The sequence below is a fragment of the Semicossyphus pulcher genome, unplaced genomic scaffold (genome assembly GCF_022749685.1).
Source record: "Semicossyphus pulcher isolate SPU_LCO1_2020_fin unplaced genomic scaffold, fSemPul1.0.p SCAF_10, whole genome shotgun sequence".
Classification (NCBI taxonomy): Eukaryota; Metazoa; Chordata; class Actinopteri; order Labriformes; family Labridae; genus Semicossyphus; species Semicossyphus pulcher.
Genome location: NW_027211604.1, coordinates 24,152,045 through 24,170,516, shown reverse-complemented (window position 1 = coordinate 24,170,516; position 18,472 = coordinate 24,152,045). Strand labels below are relative to the sequence as shown.

Sequence of the window (18,472 nt, the reverse complement as noted above, 5' to 3'; positions counted from 1 at the left end):
TGGCTAGAAGAGTCGATAACTTCCTGAAACAAAATAGGCTGATAAAATGAATATACATTTACCTGCTGTGGCCGAACAACTTTTCCGAGATATTCAAAACACATACCAGGAAACGTCTCAAAGTAAGACACGAGTGGTAAAGGGAGATAAACGTGAAAGTTGACCCCTTGAAAATTAGCATGTTAAAGTAGCCGTTGCAGTTGTTATAGCAGTATGCAACAAAACGGGACTCTGAGCAAATTAATCAAGAAGGGACAGTTAACGTTTCTTTGGCATTTATTAAACACAACTGGCATGAGTATGCTCCAATGTAACGATAATGTAGCATTGAGTACATTTTGACTTACTGTTCAAGCATTTTACAAAGATGCAGTATGCAGATGCAATATTTGAGCTGTAGGTGGCGCTGCTTGGACACACTTTGATCTCCTGTCGTCTTTTCTTAGGACAGCACACACTTCTGTAAACTGTAAAGAAACTCGGTAAAAATAAACGTTATATAGCCTACAGTTTTAACATGCTAATCAATAACTTTACTAAAATAATGGTTTATAGATGGTAATTTCCAGGTTCCTTGCCTTATTTACAGCAGACATTTGACTTGTCATAGTTGGAAAAAGCTGGTACTACAAATATCAACACTGGCTATGCTATCTTGATGTGTCATGACCTAGAAACAGATAAACTAATTAATTTTATTATTTGCACCTGTGCTGTGAAAGAGGCCTATTGTGCATTCTCACTGGAATGGCTTATTGGCTCAGTCTCATGGAGCTGAGCCAGCCTTTATGTCTGATTGCTAGTTCTAAGAAAGGCATGATTAGACTGACTTATTTTACATACCGGTAGGTCTAAATCATCTTTATCACCAGCCTGTCAAACTGATAAATAACAGGTATTGAATATTTTTGTTCAGTTTTCTTAGATCAGAGTTTGTCTGTTAGGACATGCCACGAGACACATGCATCAAAGTTTTGACCGTAAAGGATGACCTCCTCCAACACAGACTTTTATTACTGTCGTTAATAATTGAGGTTTATCTGTACTTCGTTATTTTTAAACTATCAAACTGAAGAACCTGTTCAGCTTTACTTCAGGAAAGGGTGATTTATTGTTCATACTGATGTCACACACCTGAACAATACTGCTGGGTTGATAGCTGACACACAGCCAGTGCAGTGCATTGCCTCGCCTCTTTTTTTAACCTCATAATTATCTGAACATGTTATCTGTAATTAGACCTGGCCCTAGAACTGTTTTGCCATCAGCCCTCTTCTCCACCCACCTGAATGTTGCTGGATCTCTTGGAGTGGACAGGAAAGTAGTCAAATCCTTCACAAAAAGTAGCAGTAAAACGTCTATGATTTAACAGAGTTATAGGTGTTTTATACTAAATCAGTGGCCAATGTGAACACAAAATGCTTTAATAAGAAACCAGGGCTGTCTTTTCAAATGCAGTTTGCCAGAAGTTTAATGCCTCCGAAAATGAAATCAACAGGCATTCTCATCTTGGTCAACTTCTCAAGTGGCTCATAAACATGTTTTGAGAAGTGAAAGAACTATAAAGGGGAAGTTAAGGCTATATCTGTGTATCTTAGTATAGTTCCCTCACCCCATATTCGTTCATGCATTTCACCACGATTTTCCCATGATTTGATGATGTTATTACTCTTTTATATTTGGATGTTTTAAGTTTTTAAATACAAGTCGAACGTTTAATGACTGATCTTATTTTGCTTTCTTGCAGTTCCTAATGACCTGCTCATCGCGTAAGTACCTGTCAGAAATGCCTTTCACTTATAAACAACCTCAATTGTCAAGGGGGCATGCTGGGAGGGTCGTATCCTCACCAGGGATGGAAACCGTCGTAACTCAAGAGTTTATTCACCACTCAGAGAAATGAAGAGAAGAGAGTTAATTTTCTTTATTCAAAGACATTTGTGAACACTCATGTATGCATGTGTGCCAATATGTTTTCCAGATACGCGTTTTTTTTTCCCTTCAGAGAGGTGCTATCAGTCTATTCTCGCTAAACTAATTTCTGGTGAAGGTAAAGCTTTGCCTTTTTCCTCTTACAGTTTTGGTAGTGATTTCAGAGCGATTCCCGGCCCTCCAACCAGTAACCTGAAAAAGGAAGAGAAACAAAGAAGAGAGAAGCAGAGCAAAAGGAAGAGAGACGAGGCCAGACTAGTTCTAGAGCTCTGATATTTCTTCTCTGAGCAGAGGCTGCAGGTGCTATATTGGGTGTTAGCACACCCCCAGTATCTCTTCCTCTTGTGTGTCTCCTTTCATCACAGAGATGTGTGTGCATATGTAGATTGTCCCGAGTTGAACGGAAGTTCAAGTTGGATGAGTTGTACTCAACACAGATGTTGGTGCCCTCTTTGTGAGGCCTCTCAGCTCTGTGGCCTTGATGGATGCTGAGACAGTCGGTTTACTGTGTCTGTATCACACATGCAGGTATCCTCCCTCTTTCCTCTCACAGAAGTATCTCAGCTAATTAGCAATGGTTGATCATTTCTAGACGTTCACTTCATTAGAAAGCTCCCAGACTTCCATTAGTACCAATCCTCTTATTCCCATGACATGTTAACTTCCATTACTAACAAATGACATTATTCAAACCTTATTTGAAGGTTTTTGACTTTAAGGCTTCCCAAAATCTAGAAGTCCTCTTCTGTCTGAGTTCTGATGTCAGTAAAAAGGGCACACAGCTGATCTCGAGCGTGTATAAAGAGTAGAAACACACTGAGGACGACAGCAGAGGCTTTTTTACTGTCTGGTTTTGCCAAAGTGACTCGGCACTCTGAGACACGGTGTCATGATTCTGCTCCGTGTCTTCACTGAGACACTTCCTCACACAGTGGTTTGAGTAACCGAGAGTGAAGAGGTGCTCACTGTCTGGGTCAGCGTGGCCACATCCTGTCAGTTGGTCATGAAGCTTCTGGTTTAGGAGCTCTTCTTCACACTCAGGATGTTTAGATTTATCTCCCACTTTCTCTCATTTCTGCCCCTCAGGAGAAAACTTGAATGATTGCATAAAATGTTATTAAAAACTAACAATTTTTCTCTAATGTAATGCATAACAGGGATCACTGTAAAAAGAAAAAATAGCAATTTACATTTTTATCTTTTGTAAAAATGTTTCACTGAAAAGATGAAATGGATGTTGTCAAATGAATCATGAATTCTTGTCCTCATCATGAAGCATTACTTAGAAGGAACTTCTGTGGTTAAGTCCAGACTTTCCCAGTAATGTCAGTGTTAGTGCAAACCCCTTTTCAACCACTCACAGGAGAGCTGTGTGGCTACAAGACAAAGTTTGTTTGAAAGTGAGGATTTTTTAAATTTAGACTTGAGTCCAAAAGACTCAAATTGTGGATGTCTTTAAATCTTTGGCCCCCTCTGACCTGTTTTTCTGTCACATCTTTCAGGCTGAAGTTTGTCTTTGGGCCCTGTGCGCTGCAGGCTTTGGACCTGGTTGACCAGCGATCAGTCACCTGTGTGTCATCTCCCAGTGGACGCAAAGCATTCCAGGTCTGTCAGGCTTCTGTCAACTCTGTACCTTTACAGACAGTAGCCCACAGTTTATGTTCTACAAATTAAGTTACAATATCTCACAAAAGCCCGGAGAGGCAAATCAACACAGGAGAGAAAACACCTTCTCTCCGCAAAATAATCTTTTTGTACACCTGCCTCTCAGGGCCTCTCAAGGCCTCTCAGGGCCTCTCAGCAAACAGGTGACAACTTAACAACAACATGATTGTGGTGCAGAGGAGTGTTTTTGTTCAATCAAATCAGACTAATAGACATCAGTGTTAAGTTGCATGTTCTGTTACTCGTGTAGTAATTTGAAATAGTTCCAGTTCAGCTTTGTTTTCTCTCAATAAAAGCATATCAAATAACAGTATACATTTGTAATCAAGATTAACGAGACTTGTTGTACTTGGTTCTAAACCAGTTCTAACCCAGCTTTAGGCTTACAGTCTGAGGAAGCAGCCTAGAGAGTTAATCTGTAAAGAAATTGTGTTCAAACTAGTTAAAATGTAATTTTAGTTTGGAAGTCCCGACACGGCTCATAAAAATTACTCAGTGACAGGCTTATCCTTATAATCTTGAGTGTAATCGAGGCTAGGAGTCAATCACAGGTGGATACTTGCAGTGACTCTTTAAGACCACAGTTAAAGGTGTTACCTGACCTGCCCAGGGTTTTCTATTAGGAAATTGTGTTAATGCATCTGTGGGTTATATTGTAATATCAAATGTTCCCCGACAAACCCTGATAGGAAACTCCCTCTGTATTTGTTCCACAGTGGAGTGGGAGTTGTCAGATCTGCACATTTTCTAAAGAACATTACAAATAAAGAATATCACATGTTTCCATTTGACTCCACAAAGAAGAAGTTCTTAAAAGTCATAAAAGTCACTGGGCCGACCCGTCCCTAAAGTAAAAAAGATCTCAGAAGGACATCAAGTGAAGCGTGGTGGGAGAATCCAGTCAGTCCTCTGAGGTTGTGGTCATTGTGACCCAAATTTCCTGTAAACTCCGTCAAGAACAAAACAGCTTTATGATAGGAACTGAAAAATACAATGCAGCTAAATAAAGACGAGCGTTCTGCCCTCTGGGACGTCTTAACTCAATTGTTGTTATCTTTACTGTTGGGCTTCATTTCCCTCAAGGCTGCCTGACGTGCTGTGGTCCAGCAGCATGTACTGGAAATTAGTTATTTATTTATTAATTATTTTTTTAAACAAATGTCATCTTGGTCTTTGTCTTGTTGTCTGGCTGTGACTGTTGTTTCTCTGAGATTTTTAGAAGTGATTTATTTCAAACTGAATGAAAAACAAAAACAGTAATCACATACATTAAATTACATTTGATTATTCAGTCATGAATGATGATGATGATGATGATGATGATGTATAGATATAGATTAGATGGTTCAAACCTCACACTGCTTTCTGTGTTTCCTAAACATCCTGTTTGTGCTGCCTGAGCTCATATTCAGTCTATGGCTTAAAGATTCATTTACAACTGTTTTGATAATAAATAATAACTGCAGGATTTTCTTGCGCTTATAATGAAATAAAAACATACGAATGATTAAAATATGTTAAATATGCTTTGTTTTGGAGGGCTGGTTGAACAAAACAAGTTGTTTTCAGACATCACTTCTGGAAGTGTAAGTACTACTATCCCATAGTCGAAATGATTCATTCATTAATTGCATAAAAAAACAGATTCATCAATAATGAAATCATTTTTAGTCCAGTTTAAATGAAACTCCTACAGTGTTTCGTGGCATTATTTTGTTAGTTGAGAACAGATAAGAATTTGCTGAACATTAGTTGCCGGTAAGACAGTTTGTGTCTGTGTCCGTGGGAAGGTCACACCTCTCTCCCTCTGTGCTCTGCTTTATTGCTGCGCTACAACACTTCAGTGTCCACATCACCCGCACATGCAGATGCAGGCAGCCACTCAGACGCAGCTGTTTTTCCAAATTAGTTCAACACTTGACACACAGGTTTCCTCGCTGTCTTACCAAGCCGCGATGACTCAAGGTAACTAAATCTGTGAAGCACCTCTGAAGTAGGGCCGTGATAGAACTCTAGTTTTATGGACATCACAATATGACAGTGTCAAATAAACACACAGTAAAAGACTACTTGAAACTCGATGAATTAGAGTTACACACATGCTCCAAGCCTTCACAGACAGCCTGCCTTCATGTTCTCACCACATGGTCTCACCCTTTCATCAGAGAAAGCCCCAGTTCGCTGTCACTTGTGACTTTGAGGTTTCACTTGCTGAAAAAGAAACGGCACGTCTGCTATTGGAATGATGATGTGACACAGGTGCTGTGTTCAGCTAGCTGTATAGCACAAAAACATAGTGACAAAGATTTGAGCCAGTTTTATCTTTGTTAATTTATTACACAAATTTTCATCACAATATAATGTGTGTAAAAACAAGTTGGGTTTGTTTGTTTGTTTTTTTACGGCTGGGGAAGTTGCTTTCTGACGTCTGACCTGGTTTTCTGGCAACTTTTTTAATTAAATTCGCCCACACTCGCTTCCGTCCAGCTCGCTGATCACTGGTTGGCGTGCATTGAGGAGTTTTTTCCTTCCAAACAGCTCCCTACAAGATTGTATACTTAACAGCAGGGGTGGAACAAAATATCGATACAGCAATATAACGTTGTCCTCCTCACTGTGCAATACAATTATTCTCCCTGCATCACTACTTCATGACTCCTCGTGATGCCGCTTCTGACATGACTGAGGCTAACCTTAATGGAAACTATTTGGCCAAAGAAGAAGTGAATCAGATATCGTGATGTTTCATTATATGATTGGCAATATATCAATTATCACAGAATTGCTGTATCGTGATATTATCGTTATCGTGGGCCAAGTATCGCGTATCGTATCGCGTATCGTATCGCGAGTTACCCTGTGATTCCCGACCCAACTTAACAGGATAACATTGTTATTAAATGAGGGAGAAAAGCTGCTAGGTATCCCAGCATGCTTTGAGCAGCGAATCAGCTGCTTGCAATACACAATGAATGGAGGCGAATTTTCAGCCATGTCAGTTTGCGTTCAGTGGATACGCACAACTATGCTCTTTGTTTCCTTCAGTCGGAGCCAGGCGGCTGTTTCTCTTATTTTCAAGTCTTTGTGCGAGGCCCCGCTGTCTGCGAGCTGGAGCTCAGTATTTGTTGTACAGTTAGAGTGATATTAAGCTTCCCATAAAAACAAGTTTCCAAAAACGTCAAAGTATTCTTTTAATGACACCCTCCAGATCCTTGTTTTCAGTGTATGAGAACATAAAGAGAATTTTTTTATTGAAAACCTAGAACATTTCAGTTACCTTGTTGTTAAACCTGGAGAAGGCACCATTGAAGAAACCAGAAAGAATAATCCAGATTTTGAAAGTATCCGACCTGTGAAATGTCAAAGCCACTCCCTCTGAACTCTTGAACGTGTTCTGCCTCAAATTACCTGCCTGGCTTAAATAGCAAACTTTTAATGCTTCATACCAACAAGACCAAAAATTGTTGAGTTTAATGACGTTAGAGTCCTGATGCTTCTGGACTCATAGGATTAGGTTTCACTTTTAGAGTTATTAGCGTCACATCATGTGCTAATCAGCACGAATTCCCCAGGAAGTTGTTCAACATGAACAGCGTAATAAAGATGTTCTTCTTCCTCTTTGTGATAAATCTCTGAAGATGGTTTGTCTTGTAATGACGAGTGTTGTTCCTGTTATCTTAGCAGGTCTGTTTATGTTCAAACAGTTAGTGAAGCATAAAGTGGGACTAGAGTTTACACAGGGTCTTTCTCTAAGTCATGTTGTCTCAATATTTAGGTTAATATTTTAGGATTTGACAGTAAGGGCTTCAGCAGGCAGCTGTTAATAACCAACCAAGCTCTTCTTACATGTTGGCTTTAATCTAAAACCAAAATGTGGCTGGATGGCATTTAGATATTTTCTGGTCTTTGACTTTAAAGAAATAGAAGCTGGAGGAAAGGAAGTGATGATGGCACCCGGAGGATCAAAGGTTGAGTCACGACAGACATGGCATGTCAGGTTGGTGGGCCGTATGTTTCTCCTCAGGATAGACCTTTTTTGGGCCGCCTGTGACGCCACAGTTGGTTAGAAGAACGTTGTTAAACCTCTGGAAATTAGTGAAGGCAGTGATGACACTTTGAGGAGCACAGACTCATCTAAAAATATAACCCAACCACAATTAGTCATCAGAATTTCAGTCCTTAAAAATTTCCTGTAAGGGTGGGAGACCATGACGGGGCAGATTTGTCTCATCAGATCAAAACAAATAATAAGAAAAGCTGAAACTATTTATCTTAAATTGTCATATCCATGTTTGGATAAAAGACTGTATAAAAGAAGTGGACTGAGCCACCCTGGAGTCATCCATTGTTTTATAAAGCTTCTTTTGAAGCCTTGCCATCTTGTTTTTTTTTAACCAAGTAACTAAGTGACCATATATGGACAACAGGATGGATATGAATTGATAGGACTATTTTCTTGTTAACCGCTGTGGTAGCTACCTGTCAATCAAAGGTTGCTATGTTGCCCTGAAGCGTACCCTGCTTTATCCTCGATTTTATTCCAATGACAAAATAAATATCATGCTGTATTGAAGAAGACTTGAAACTGGCAATTGAGACGATAAACTCATATGGAAGATGTTTACTGAGGTAGAAATTAAAGTGAGAATTAGGCTCATTTTCTCATCTGGTTTTATACAATCAGACTTATTTTACAACAAGTGAAATCTCCCCCTGCTGGACATTAGAAAGAATGAAGGTTAACTGAAATATTTTATTTCCTCTTCTCTTTTGAAATATGAGACTATGGAGTTGGTTTGGTATGAAAATCTATTCTTTCACAGAACAGCATATTGAGTTTACTGCTGTGTGTCACAAAAATTATGAAATAGTAGTTAAAGAAACAAATTTTGCCATTGTTGACATCCTGTTTCAATACTCTTTCTGATGGGTGCAATAGTTTCTTCGTTGTCATGGCTACTTGCTCTCCTCTTTCCTCACAACAAATGAATAACTCATGAGAGCTCTGCATTTCTCTGCTTTCTGTTTTTTTTTATCTAATCTCATTTATAACACTCAGTGACCTTTTCATAGTCACCGGTGATCTGTTAGGAAACAGAGGTACTGAATGGTGTATTCTTCTTGTTTTGCCTTTTATGCACCAAAATATTGACGTTGTTGGCGGTGACAGTAGTGCTTAAATGTCGGTTAAATACGTAGATGCTTATTACTGTTTTGGTCATATTGAATGTCTTTGATTTTGGTTTTGGACTGTTATAAAAGTAAGGGATAATGTATAGTAAACAAATACTTCCATAGCAACGGTTAACTCTGTAGCCTTCTTCAAATGAGCTAACCTATCTGTTTTTACTCGTTTTCAAATGAGCTAACCTAGCTGTTTTTACTCGCATTAAAATGAGCTAACCTAGCTGTTTTTACTCTCAATAAAATGAGCTAACCTAGCAGTTTTTACTCTCAATAAAATGAGCTAACCTAGCTGTTTTTACTCTCAATAAAATGAGCTAACCTAGCTGTTTTTACTCGCATTAAAATGAGCTAACCTAGCTGTTTTTACTCTCAATAAAATGAGCTAACCTAGCTGTTTTTACTCTCAATAAAATGAGCTAACCTAGCTGTTTTTACTCGCATTAAAATGAGCTAACCTAGCTGTTTTTACTCTCAATAAAATGAGCTAACCTAGCTGTTTTTACTCGCATTAAAATGAGCTAACCTAGCTGTTTTTACTCTCAATAAAATGAGCTAACCTAGATGTTTTAACTCGCATTAAAATGAGCTAACCTAGCTGTTTTTACTCTCAATAAAATGAGCTAACCTAGCTGTTTTTACTCGCATTAAAATGAGCTAACTTAGCTGTTTTTACTCTCAATAAAATGAGCTAACCTAGCTGTTTTTACTCGCATTAAAATGAGCTAACCTAGCTGTTTTTACTCGTTTTCAAATGAGCTAACCTAGCTGTTTTTACTCTCAATAAAATGAGCTAACCTAGCTGTTTTTACTCTCAATAAAATGAGCTAACCTAGCTGTTTTTACTCGCATTAAAATGAGCTAACCTAGCTGTTTTTACTCTCAATAAAATGAGCTAACCTAGCTGTTTTTACTCGCATTAAAATGAGCTAACCTAGCTGTTGTTACTCTCAATAAAATGAGCTAACCTAGATGTTTTAACTCGCATTAAAATGAGCTAACCTAGCTGTTTTTACTCTCAATAAAATGAGCTAACCTAGCTGTTTTTACTCGCATTAAAATGAGCTAACCTAGCTGTTTTTACTCGTTTTCAAATGAGCTAACCTAGCTGTTTTTACTCGTTTTCAAATGAGCTAACCTAGATGTTTTTACTCTCAATAAAATGAGCTAACCTAGATGTTTTTACTCTCAATAAAATGAGCTAACCTAGCTGTTTTTACTCATATTAAAATGAGCTAACCTAGCTGTTTTTACTCTCAATAAAATGAGCTAACCTAGATGTTTTTACTCGCATTAAAATGAGCTAACCTAGCTGTTTTTACTCGCATTAAAATGAGCTAACCTAGCTGTTTTTACTCGTTTTCAAATGAGCTAACCTAGCTGTTTTTACTCGTTTTCAAATGAGCTAACCTAGATGTTTTTACTCTCAATAAAATGAGCTAACCTAGATGTTTTTACTCTCAATAAAATGAGCTAACCTAGCTGTTTTTACTCATATTAAAATGAGCTAACCTAGCTGTTTTTACTCTCAATAAAATGAGCTAACCTAGCTGTTTTTACTCTCAATAAAATGAGCTAACCTAGATGTTTTTACTCGTTTTCAAATGAGCTAACCTAGATGTTTTTACTCGTTTTCAAATGAGCTAACCTAGCTGTTGTTACTCTCAATAAATGAGTTAACCTAGATGTTTTTACTCGTATTAAAATGAGCTAACCTAGCTGTTTTTACTCACTTTAAAATGAGCTAACCTAGATGTTTTTACTCGTTTTCAAATGAGCTAACCTAGCTGTTTTTACTCATATTAAAATGAGCTAACCTAGATGTTTTTACTCGTTTTCAAATGAGCTAACCTAGCTGTTTTTACTCTCAATAAAATGAGCTAACCTAGCTGTTTTTACTCTCAATAAAATGAGCTAACCTAGCTGTTTTTACTCGCATTAAAATGAGCTAACCTAGCTGTTTTTACTCTCAATAAAATGAGCTAACCTAGCTGTTTTTACTCTCAATAAAATGAGCTAACCTAGCTGTTTTTACTCGCATTAAAATGAGCTAACCTAGCTGTTGTTACTCTCAATAAATGAGCTAACCTAGATGTTTTTACTCGTATTAAAATGAGCTAACCTAGCTGTTTTTACTTACTTTAAAATGAGCTAACCTAGATGTTTTTACTCGTTTTCAAATGAGCTAACCTAGCTGTTGTTACTCTCAATAAATGAGCTAACCTAGCTGTTTTTACTCACATTAAAATGAGCTAACCTAGCTGTTTTTACTCGTATTAAAATGAGCTAACAGAGCTGTTATTACTCAGATTAAATGGAAACATGTCCTCTGATGGTGAAGTAAGACCTAGTGAACCGGACCGCAGGAATCGGCGCACCTGATTGAGGTTTTCTGTCTCGTCACTGTCAGAGTCTGTTGACATTTTGACTTTAAACACTGCTGTATCCCGTCCTGTGTTCTGTTTAAAGTTAACTTAATGTGCCGTCTTCAGTTTTGTACATCTCTCTGTCATAGCCTTCAGTTTTTGCATTGTTTAATTGCTTTCTCTCCACTGTTTACATATATTTTCGTTTTTTATGAAAACAGACCAACGTAAATTTACCGGACTTCTTTCGGTGGATTGATATGAATACAGTTAGTCCTCCGGATTGGATCGTGATTAGAGCTGCATCCCTAGCAACAGCCTGTTTTTCTTAACAACAGTTTGTTCTTGAGAAATAACAGACCTCAGAATGCCATGATTAACCAATCACAATCAAGTATTTAACACAGCCGAGTAATAAACTTAAATAACACCTGAGAACCCACATGTAAATTGTCTTGTTAAAAGAGCCTCTAAAGAACATCCTTCTTTACTGAGTATGTTGTCTAGACTTTTTTTAACTTGTTTAAGTTTACTATAGTTCACGTATATTTTAAATAGTGTAATATGCAAAGGCTATCTGTTTATATCACTCTGCTCTAAATTGTTGACTACAGCTTTTTTAGTTTAGGACAGGGTACAAGTCCATAAGGCAGCTTTAGTGTGCATGAGTAAAGGAGGTTTGGATGCTATGTTGATGCATTATGCGTGTATTAAAATGTGTGAAACAGGGGCGCTGGTTTAGCTCAGTTGGTAGAGCAGGCGCCCCATATACAGAGACTACAGCCGCCGCTGGCTCGACCCCCACTCTCTGCCCTTCGCTGCATGTCATCCTTCCACTCTCTCCTCCCATTATTTCTAGTCTATCTTCAGCTGTCCTATCAATAAAGGCACAAATGGTAAAAAAAAAAAAAAACCTTTAAAAAAGTATGATAACGATGTGTAAAATAGCACCATAAATACCTTGAATGGATCTTCAATTTGGTAATTAACCAGGCTGAGATGTAAGTTGATCACCTGCTGTGATGCTGTAATAATTACCCCTGTTCATGTTTCCCTGCATCCTTAATTCGGAGTATATTTGGTTTTCACAAGAACATCAAAAATATACACTTCAGTGAAAAAAAAGTACTCAGCATTATTATCTTGTTTTATAGTGTTGTGTTGTTCACTCCACTGTTTGTTGTAGGTGGGGGATGTGTTCACAGGAGCTTGGGTGCTTATGATAGTTATATTTGAATTTGAATTTGCACTGTCAAACTCTATGAGTCATAGACGAAGGCTTTTTGGACAGGACACACGTGAAGCACATGAAAGTCCTACGACCTACAGTACAGGGTTTCTGCCAGAGAAGTCCCCCTGTGCTAAGCTTGGCGGATACAGACAGAGGGTTGTGTATCTCAATTACTTCCCAGAGCTTTTAATTTCCCTGAAGCCTTGTTTGTGGTGTGGAACAAGCGGACAGAGGGCCATCCAAACTCCTGGCCCCGCTGGCTCATGTCCACTTCCAGGGAAGTATTCCTGTGAGAGCCAGCAGAGATGGAGCCAGAGCTGTGCTGAAGCGTCAGCTCTCACTCTTTATTCTGCAGCGACTTAACAGCAGGTCTTGATGTGTGCTGTAGTTTTGAGGAAACGTAGATCCCTGTCAGGCAGTTGAGGCCTAATTTTGGTTGTCCGTTGAAACTGTTTGGTACCAGATTTTCAGAGTGACATAATCTACATTGACAGCGGACAACAGAAAGAGCTAGAGTGTGAGCTGGTTTTCAATAAACCTGGCTGTTTGGAGACCGCAGCGCTCCTTGGCTTTTCTCCACAGTTTTAGTGTTACTTTCCTGCCCCTGCTGTGCATTGTGCTTTATTCATCTCTATTGGCGTGTTCTGGTTCATGTAGTCGTCTCTTTTGTGTCTTATTTATAATGAAATGTCACGCTGATGAAATAAGAGGGTTTTTTCTACTTCTGTAGGTCACAAGAGAAGGTAATATATTGAAGCTCTGGGGGAATAATGGTGCCTGCTCTGCTTCGTAGGAAGCATTACTTAATGTGAAGTGTCAGGCTGATCCACCGGCTTAATGTCCTCGTGTGTCATGTGCATGAGAACGATGCTTTTATCACTGTCTTTAGCTCGGAGTAAATGCCAGCATCACGGACAGGAGGCTCTGTCAGCCGAGGCCGTTAGACACCACATGCAGTTTGGTTGTTTAAAAATGCATCATTTCTATCTCCTCTCCTCCAAATAACTCATGTGAAATGATGAGGTCGGTGCGGACACCCTCACCTTCAACCCGACCACTGTTCTGTCACTACTATGAAACTATGACACCATGACTTCTGTTATAACATGTGAACAGTTTGATTTCACACATGAAGCAGCTGCAGGGCTTGTCTCCATGACATCACTAGGTTTACACATACAAGGACATGTTCTTGATGCACTCTTTGAGACCCTCCTCATCAGGACCAAAACGTCACACTGCAAAAACAGGTTCTTCCCATCTGCTGCTGCGCTCATCACTAAGGCCCCTGTCCCTGCAGTGCGACACAGACTTTCATCAAGTCTAGTCTCTTTATGTTACAGTAATGTAACATGATTTCATTAAGCCTCTACATCGGACTCGATGCATCACACTAAGGCACATAATCGGGATGAGTATCTCTGTACATTGCACACTAAACTTTTGCACACCTTTTCCGACATCTTGCACATACCTGCACAAGCTTTTCATTACACTTTATTTATTGTACATATTTAAATCATTTTTCCATGTTAATTGTATTTTATATTGGTTTCTCTACAGTACTGCTGCTTGCTAATATTAGACATTTTTACTATTATTATTGACATTGAAGCCTTAAAGTAATAATCCCAGATTTTCATGTAAATAAATGTCTATAAGTCTCTATCTCTCTCTGAATAAGGTAACACATGGTGACTGAGCCTCTGGCCCACTGATGAAAGCCTTTGCATTTGCAGTATATAGTATTATTACAGACTGGGTGTCTGTGGCGGCGCCCAGTTAGTGACGCGTTTTCCATCAGCCAGCAGTGGTTGGTCTGCCAGAGAAGGTAGGCAGAGCTAAGCGGCTGCTTTTCCGGTCTCTGCAAGTGTTGTGAGTAAACAGTAATCTACTATGGCTGAACAAACAAAGAACAGATGGATGACTACAGATACAACTTCAACAAGAAGTGAAAATCCAAAGAAAAAGAAACAAACTCGACGCTCAGATGAAGCAAACAGTCTGAAAAGGAAAGCGACCGTCAGCCAGGAAAATCAAGAGTTACAACAGGAGCCAACCGTGGACGTCACACATGCAGCACTGTCTGGATATCTGGGAAGTGTGCTTCCGCAATTACCGTTTATCACCACAGGTGTCACCAAAGAGACCAAACTGAGATCATCAAGATTACAACTTTAAGTCTGTATTATCTGTTGTTGTTGTTGTTGTTGTTGTTGATGATGTAACAAGAACATATGTTGGTGTTGTAGCTCTGTCTGCCCATCTCTATCCTGTCTCTTCCTCTATCCCAGTTTTCGGCCCATTCAGTCGAGGCAGATGTTCAACATGAGTTTGGTTCTGCTCGAGGTTTCTGCCTGTTAAAGAGTTTTTCCTGCCACTGCTGCCAAATGTTGCTAAGTCATGGTGATTCATGTTGGGTCTCTCTCTAAATAACATAACAAAGAGTACGGTCTACACTTTTTGCAAAGTGTCTTGAGATAACTTTGGTTATGATTTGGCGCTATGCAAATAAAATGTGATTTATCATTCTGATTGTGTTCCTTGTATGTTCAAACCTATAAGGCAATAAAACTCCTTTCTAATTGAAATGATCTTAAAATTTAAAAGAAAAAAAAAAAGAAAAAAGTTTTGACATTACTTTTCCATCATTACAAAAGTCAGTGATTCCAAGTTATAAAGAAATAAGACATGGAAAAATCCAAACTGTGTTAAAACCTGGTTCATGTGACTATCACCAGAGATAACGTGGATATTTTGGGTAACGAAAAAAAACAATGTACTTGGAAGCATGTTTGTGTTTTTGCCTCTTTGATTCATGTCTGTGCTGGTTGAGAGACTTTTGGGAAGCAGTAAAGAGTTTGTTTTCCTTCCTGTCTTTCCAACCTTTACAGTCTCCACTGCTGCTCAGCTGCAGCACAAGCAGCTGGAAGCCAATCCAAACAGCATTGTTATCATACTTCATTTATGAACCTCCTCCCACACAGAGGACCAAACTTGTCTCTGTGTGCGATCTTTATTATAAGATCAATTCAAACAAGCCGTGCAAGATTTTTGAATGTGCTTTGCATGAATGTGTTGCAGGTGATCGGAGGCTCGGGGCGATTGTACACCTGCTTCGTGTCCTGTCACTACTGCCCCTGCCCGGCCTTCGCCTACACGGTGCTCCGCAGAAATGAGGGTCCTCTGGTGAGTCTCACACACAGGATGGGCTGCATATCCAACCTCAATACTTATTTTGATCCCAACCACAACGGTGAAGTACCAAAGGCTGGGACTGAATGTTCAGAATGTCAGATTTGTATAACTCACTGATCCATTTCTGATTTAAAGCTTTTCACCACTTTTAGAAAGTAGTTTTGTTTTGAGTAACATTATCTATCTGTCCTAAAACTGAGGACTCTCATTGGACCCTGTCAGGCTGGAGGTGTGGTTACAGAAACAAGGAAGGACACAAAAAGTAGTAAATCAAAGCTGTTTTTTAAAAAACATTTGATCTATTTTTCCCAATGTAAACATCCTTTTATCCAGTCTTTTCCGCCCTGCTGCGGTCTAACCCGAACCCGTCCCCTTTCTGATATTCAGTCCATTTTCCCAGCGCAGCAGTGATCATGGGTCCGTGCTTTAGTCCTTAGATAATGAGTCAGTCTTTCCTCTACCATGTTCAACCACTGTGCAGGTCACTTTTTAACCAGTTCCTTATGATGGCCTTTTTACATGCAAGTATCAGGATTTTAAAGAGGTAGATGTCCTTCTTTTGAATCATGTCACTGAGCATCAGGCCCAGGTACACGACCCGGGGGTCCCTGGGAATCTTCTAACATGCGATCCTCTCAAGAATCGTAATAACCCTGTGCTATTTTTTGAATTTTAAATAAATAAAATATCCATACAAAAAAAGGATGAATTGTTTGAACTGATGAAAGCCTTTGCATTTGCAGTATATAGTATTATTATGGGCTGGGTGTCTGTGGCGGCGCCCAGTTAGTGACGCGTTTTCCATCAGCCAGCAGTGGTTGGTCTGCCAGAGAGGGTAGGCGGAGCTAAGCGTCTGCTTCTCCGCTCTCTGCAAGTGTTGCGAGTAAACAGTAATCTACTATGGCTACTACCTTTTTTTAACGAGAAACATGCAGAGGACTTTCAGTGATTTCATTCCGTGCGAACTTTGCCTCTCAGACTGTAGCTCAGTAACATTTATGTTTCCTAAACGCCGGGGCGCTGAAAGTGGAGTGGTGGCAAAAACATGATTTGAATAATACAAGTTAGACTTTTTAATAAAAATAAAATGAAAATAACTGACAGAGAAGACAACAAAAGCACAGATGTACATACACGGGGTCCTGCTGGGGCTGATCTCTGTCCAGAAACCATCTCTGGCACTCCTGTGTATGCTGATAAAAAAGTGTGGACAGCAGCATATTCACACACAAAGACAGGAAAGTTGTTTCACAGACATTGTGTCCTGTCAGTCAGGCGTGCATCCTGGGGAAAACCATCGCCCAAAAGTGAGAAGAAGCACATGTTACAATGTGTGTTACAGATGTCTGTGGTCAGGTTCTTGTCTGGTCGCTGACGGGTGTCTCCACCCTCACTGGCTGTTTTTGCTTTAAATATATGCAAGCTAACGGCCTGTGTCGTCCCCTAAGTATTGGGAAGACTCGTCTCCCTGGAGGATGCTGCTAAAATCAGTGTGAGAACAAAAGAGCTGCAGCAGACTGCAGAGACTCCCCTGTGAGCGAGTCAGCTCCACTGGTATCATTCCCCATGAAAACAGCCCGAAAAGACCGAAAAATAAAACTATTCCCTGCCTCATCAAACTCTGCAGGAGCTGTAAGAGCTTTCTAGAAAATGCTGCAGCTTCTTATGTTAAGTCACATGTGTGGCGGATCAGGTTTTGATGTAAATCTCCAGTTCCAAAGTCAAACCCCAAATGATACTCAAGAGACTCTGACTTTGACCATGCAGTCTGCAGTCCTCCCACAGAGAAGTCAGTCGGTTCATTCAGGGCCTCTGCAGACTCCGACTGGAAAAGGCCAAACCAGGTCCAAACTGCTCTGACAAGTCGGTCAGAGGACAGATCAAGCAGCTCCCCTATACACTGAATGTGCTATTAGAGTGTACAGGACAATCTAAAGTCTCCTTTTCCTACACTTTGACTCATTGTTTATGTGACACACTACATCACAGGCGTGTTAGTGTGGAGGGAATCTCATTCATAATACATGGAGCAGACTGAGGGCGAAAACAAGTCCATGATTAACATGTTAATGTTGATAATAATGACGTGTGTGCAGCGACGCGTGCACGTAAAGGCAGGACTGTTTGTCTTTCAGCGCAGCTACTAGAGTTACATGGTATGCATCACACCACCGCTGCAAAGCACCACACTCATGACCCTCTTAATCACGTGTGCTTTTCATTTTTAGAACCATTTAATCTTTTATACAAATATTGGAAATGTTTCTGCCGTTTGCTTTGTGACTCTTTTTCCCAGATTGAAGATTAGTCAGCGGAAAATTTCCAGCCAGTCAAAGCGACTCATTTTTCAGCGTGGTGTGCTTCATATCATTAATCACATCCGTGTTCTTGTAATCATTCAGCGTTTGCACTCCTTTCTCCCAGTGCAAACACATCCTGGCTGTGTACCTGTGTCAGGCCATGGGCGTGACTCAGCAGGAGAGTGTGTCTGATGAGCAGATGTCCGCGCTGCTCAGCGGGACTGCAGCCCTGTGACGTCCCGGTGCAGCAGGTGGACCAGCACAGCCTCACGGACCGTCGTGGATGGAAGCTGATGTTTTTTAAATCACTCTAGGTCGCTGCAGAGAGGATCGGAGCTCGGGAACACTACCATGGCATCAGCCCTTTCATATATCTCTCTGAAGGAATCCAGATGTTGCTTTATTTATTTTTCTTTTGGACGGGTTCTTAATCTGTTTCCAGGGCAGCGGCATCTGTTCCTCGAGCGGCTTTATTTTTAGGTTCTTTTTATCTGAAGCTGCATCATTTAGGGAAGTAAGGAGAGTCTGCACGCCAAACATACTTTAAAAACAATCAGTTTCCCAATGTGTCATTTGTAAATATGAACTCCCACAAT

The 18,472-nt window shown here is 39.8% G+C and overlaps 1 protein-coding gene across 1 annotated transcript; it reads left to right on the top strand.

Moving 5' to 3' along the window:
• The first annotated feature begins 26 nt into the window (after positions 1-26).
• zswim7 (zinc finger, SWIM-type containing 7) lies at positions 27-18,463 on the top strand. The gene is made up of 5 exons (XM_069676451.1): positions 27-122; positions 1,748-1,769; positions 3,435-3,537; positions 15,463-15,567; positions 18,001-18,463. Exons 1-5 carry the CDS (start codon positions 47-49, stop codon positions 18,109-18,111), a joined length of 417 nt encoding a protein of 138 aa, XP_069532552.1. The 5' UTR covers positions 27-46; the 3' UTR covers positions 18,112-18,463.
• Positions 18,464-18,472: the final 9 nt, after the last annotated feature.

Coding starts and splice junctions, on each gene's coding strand:
- zswim7 (XM_069676451.1), top strand. CDS start 47: ATGAATATACATTTACCTGCTGTGGCCGAACAACTTTTCCGAGATATT. Junction 1,770..3,434: donor CCTAATGACCTGCTCATCGC/GTAAGTACCTGT, acceptor CACATCTTTCAG/GCTGAAGTTTGTCTTTGGGC. Junction 3,538..15,462: donor GTGGACGCAAAGCATTCCAG/GTCTGTCAGGCT, acceptor AATGTGTTGCAG/GTGATCGGAGGCTCGGGGCG.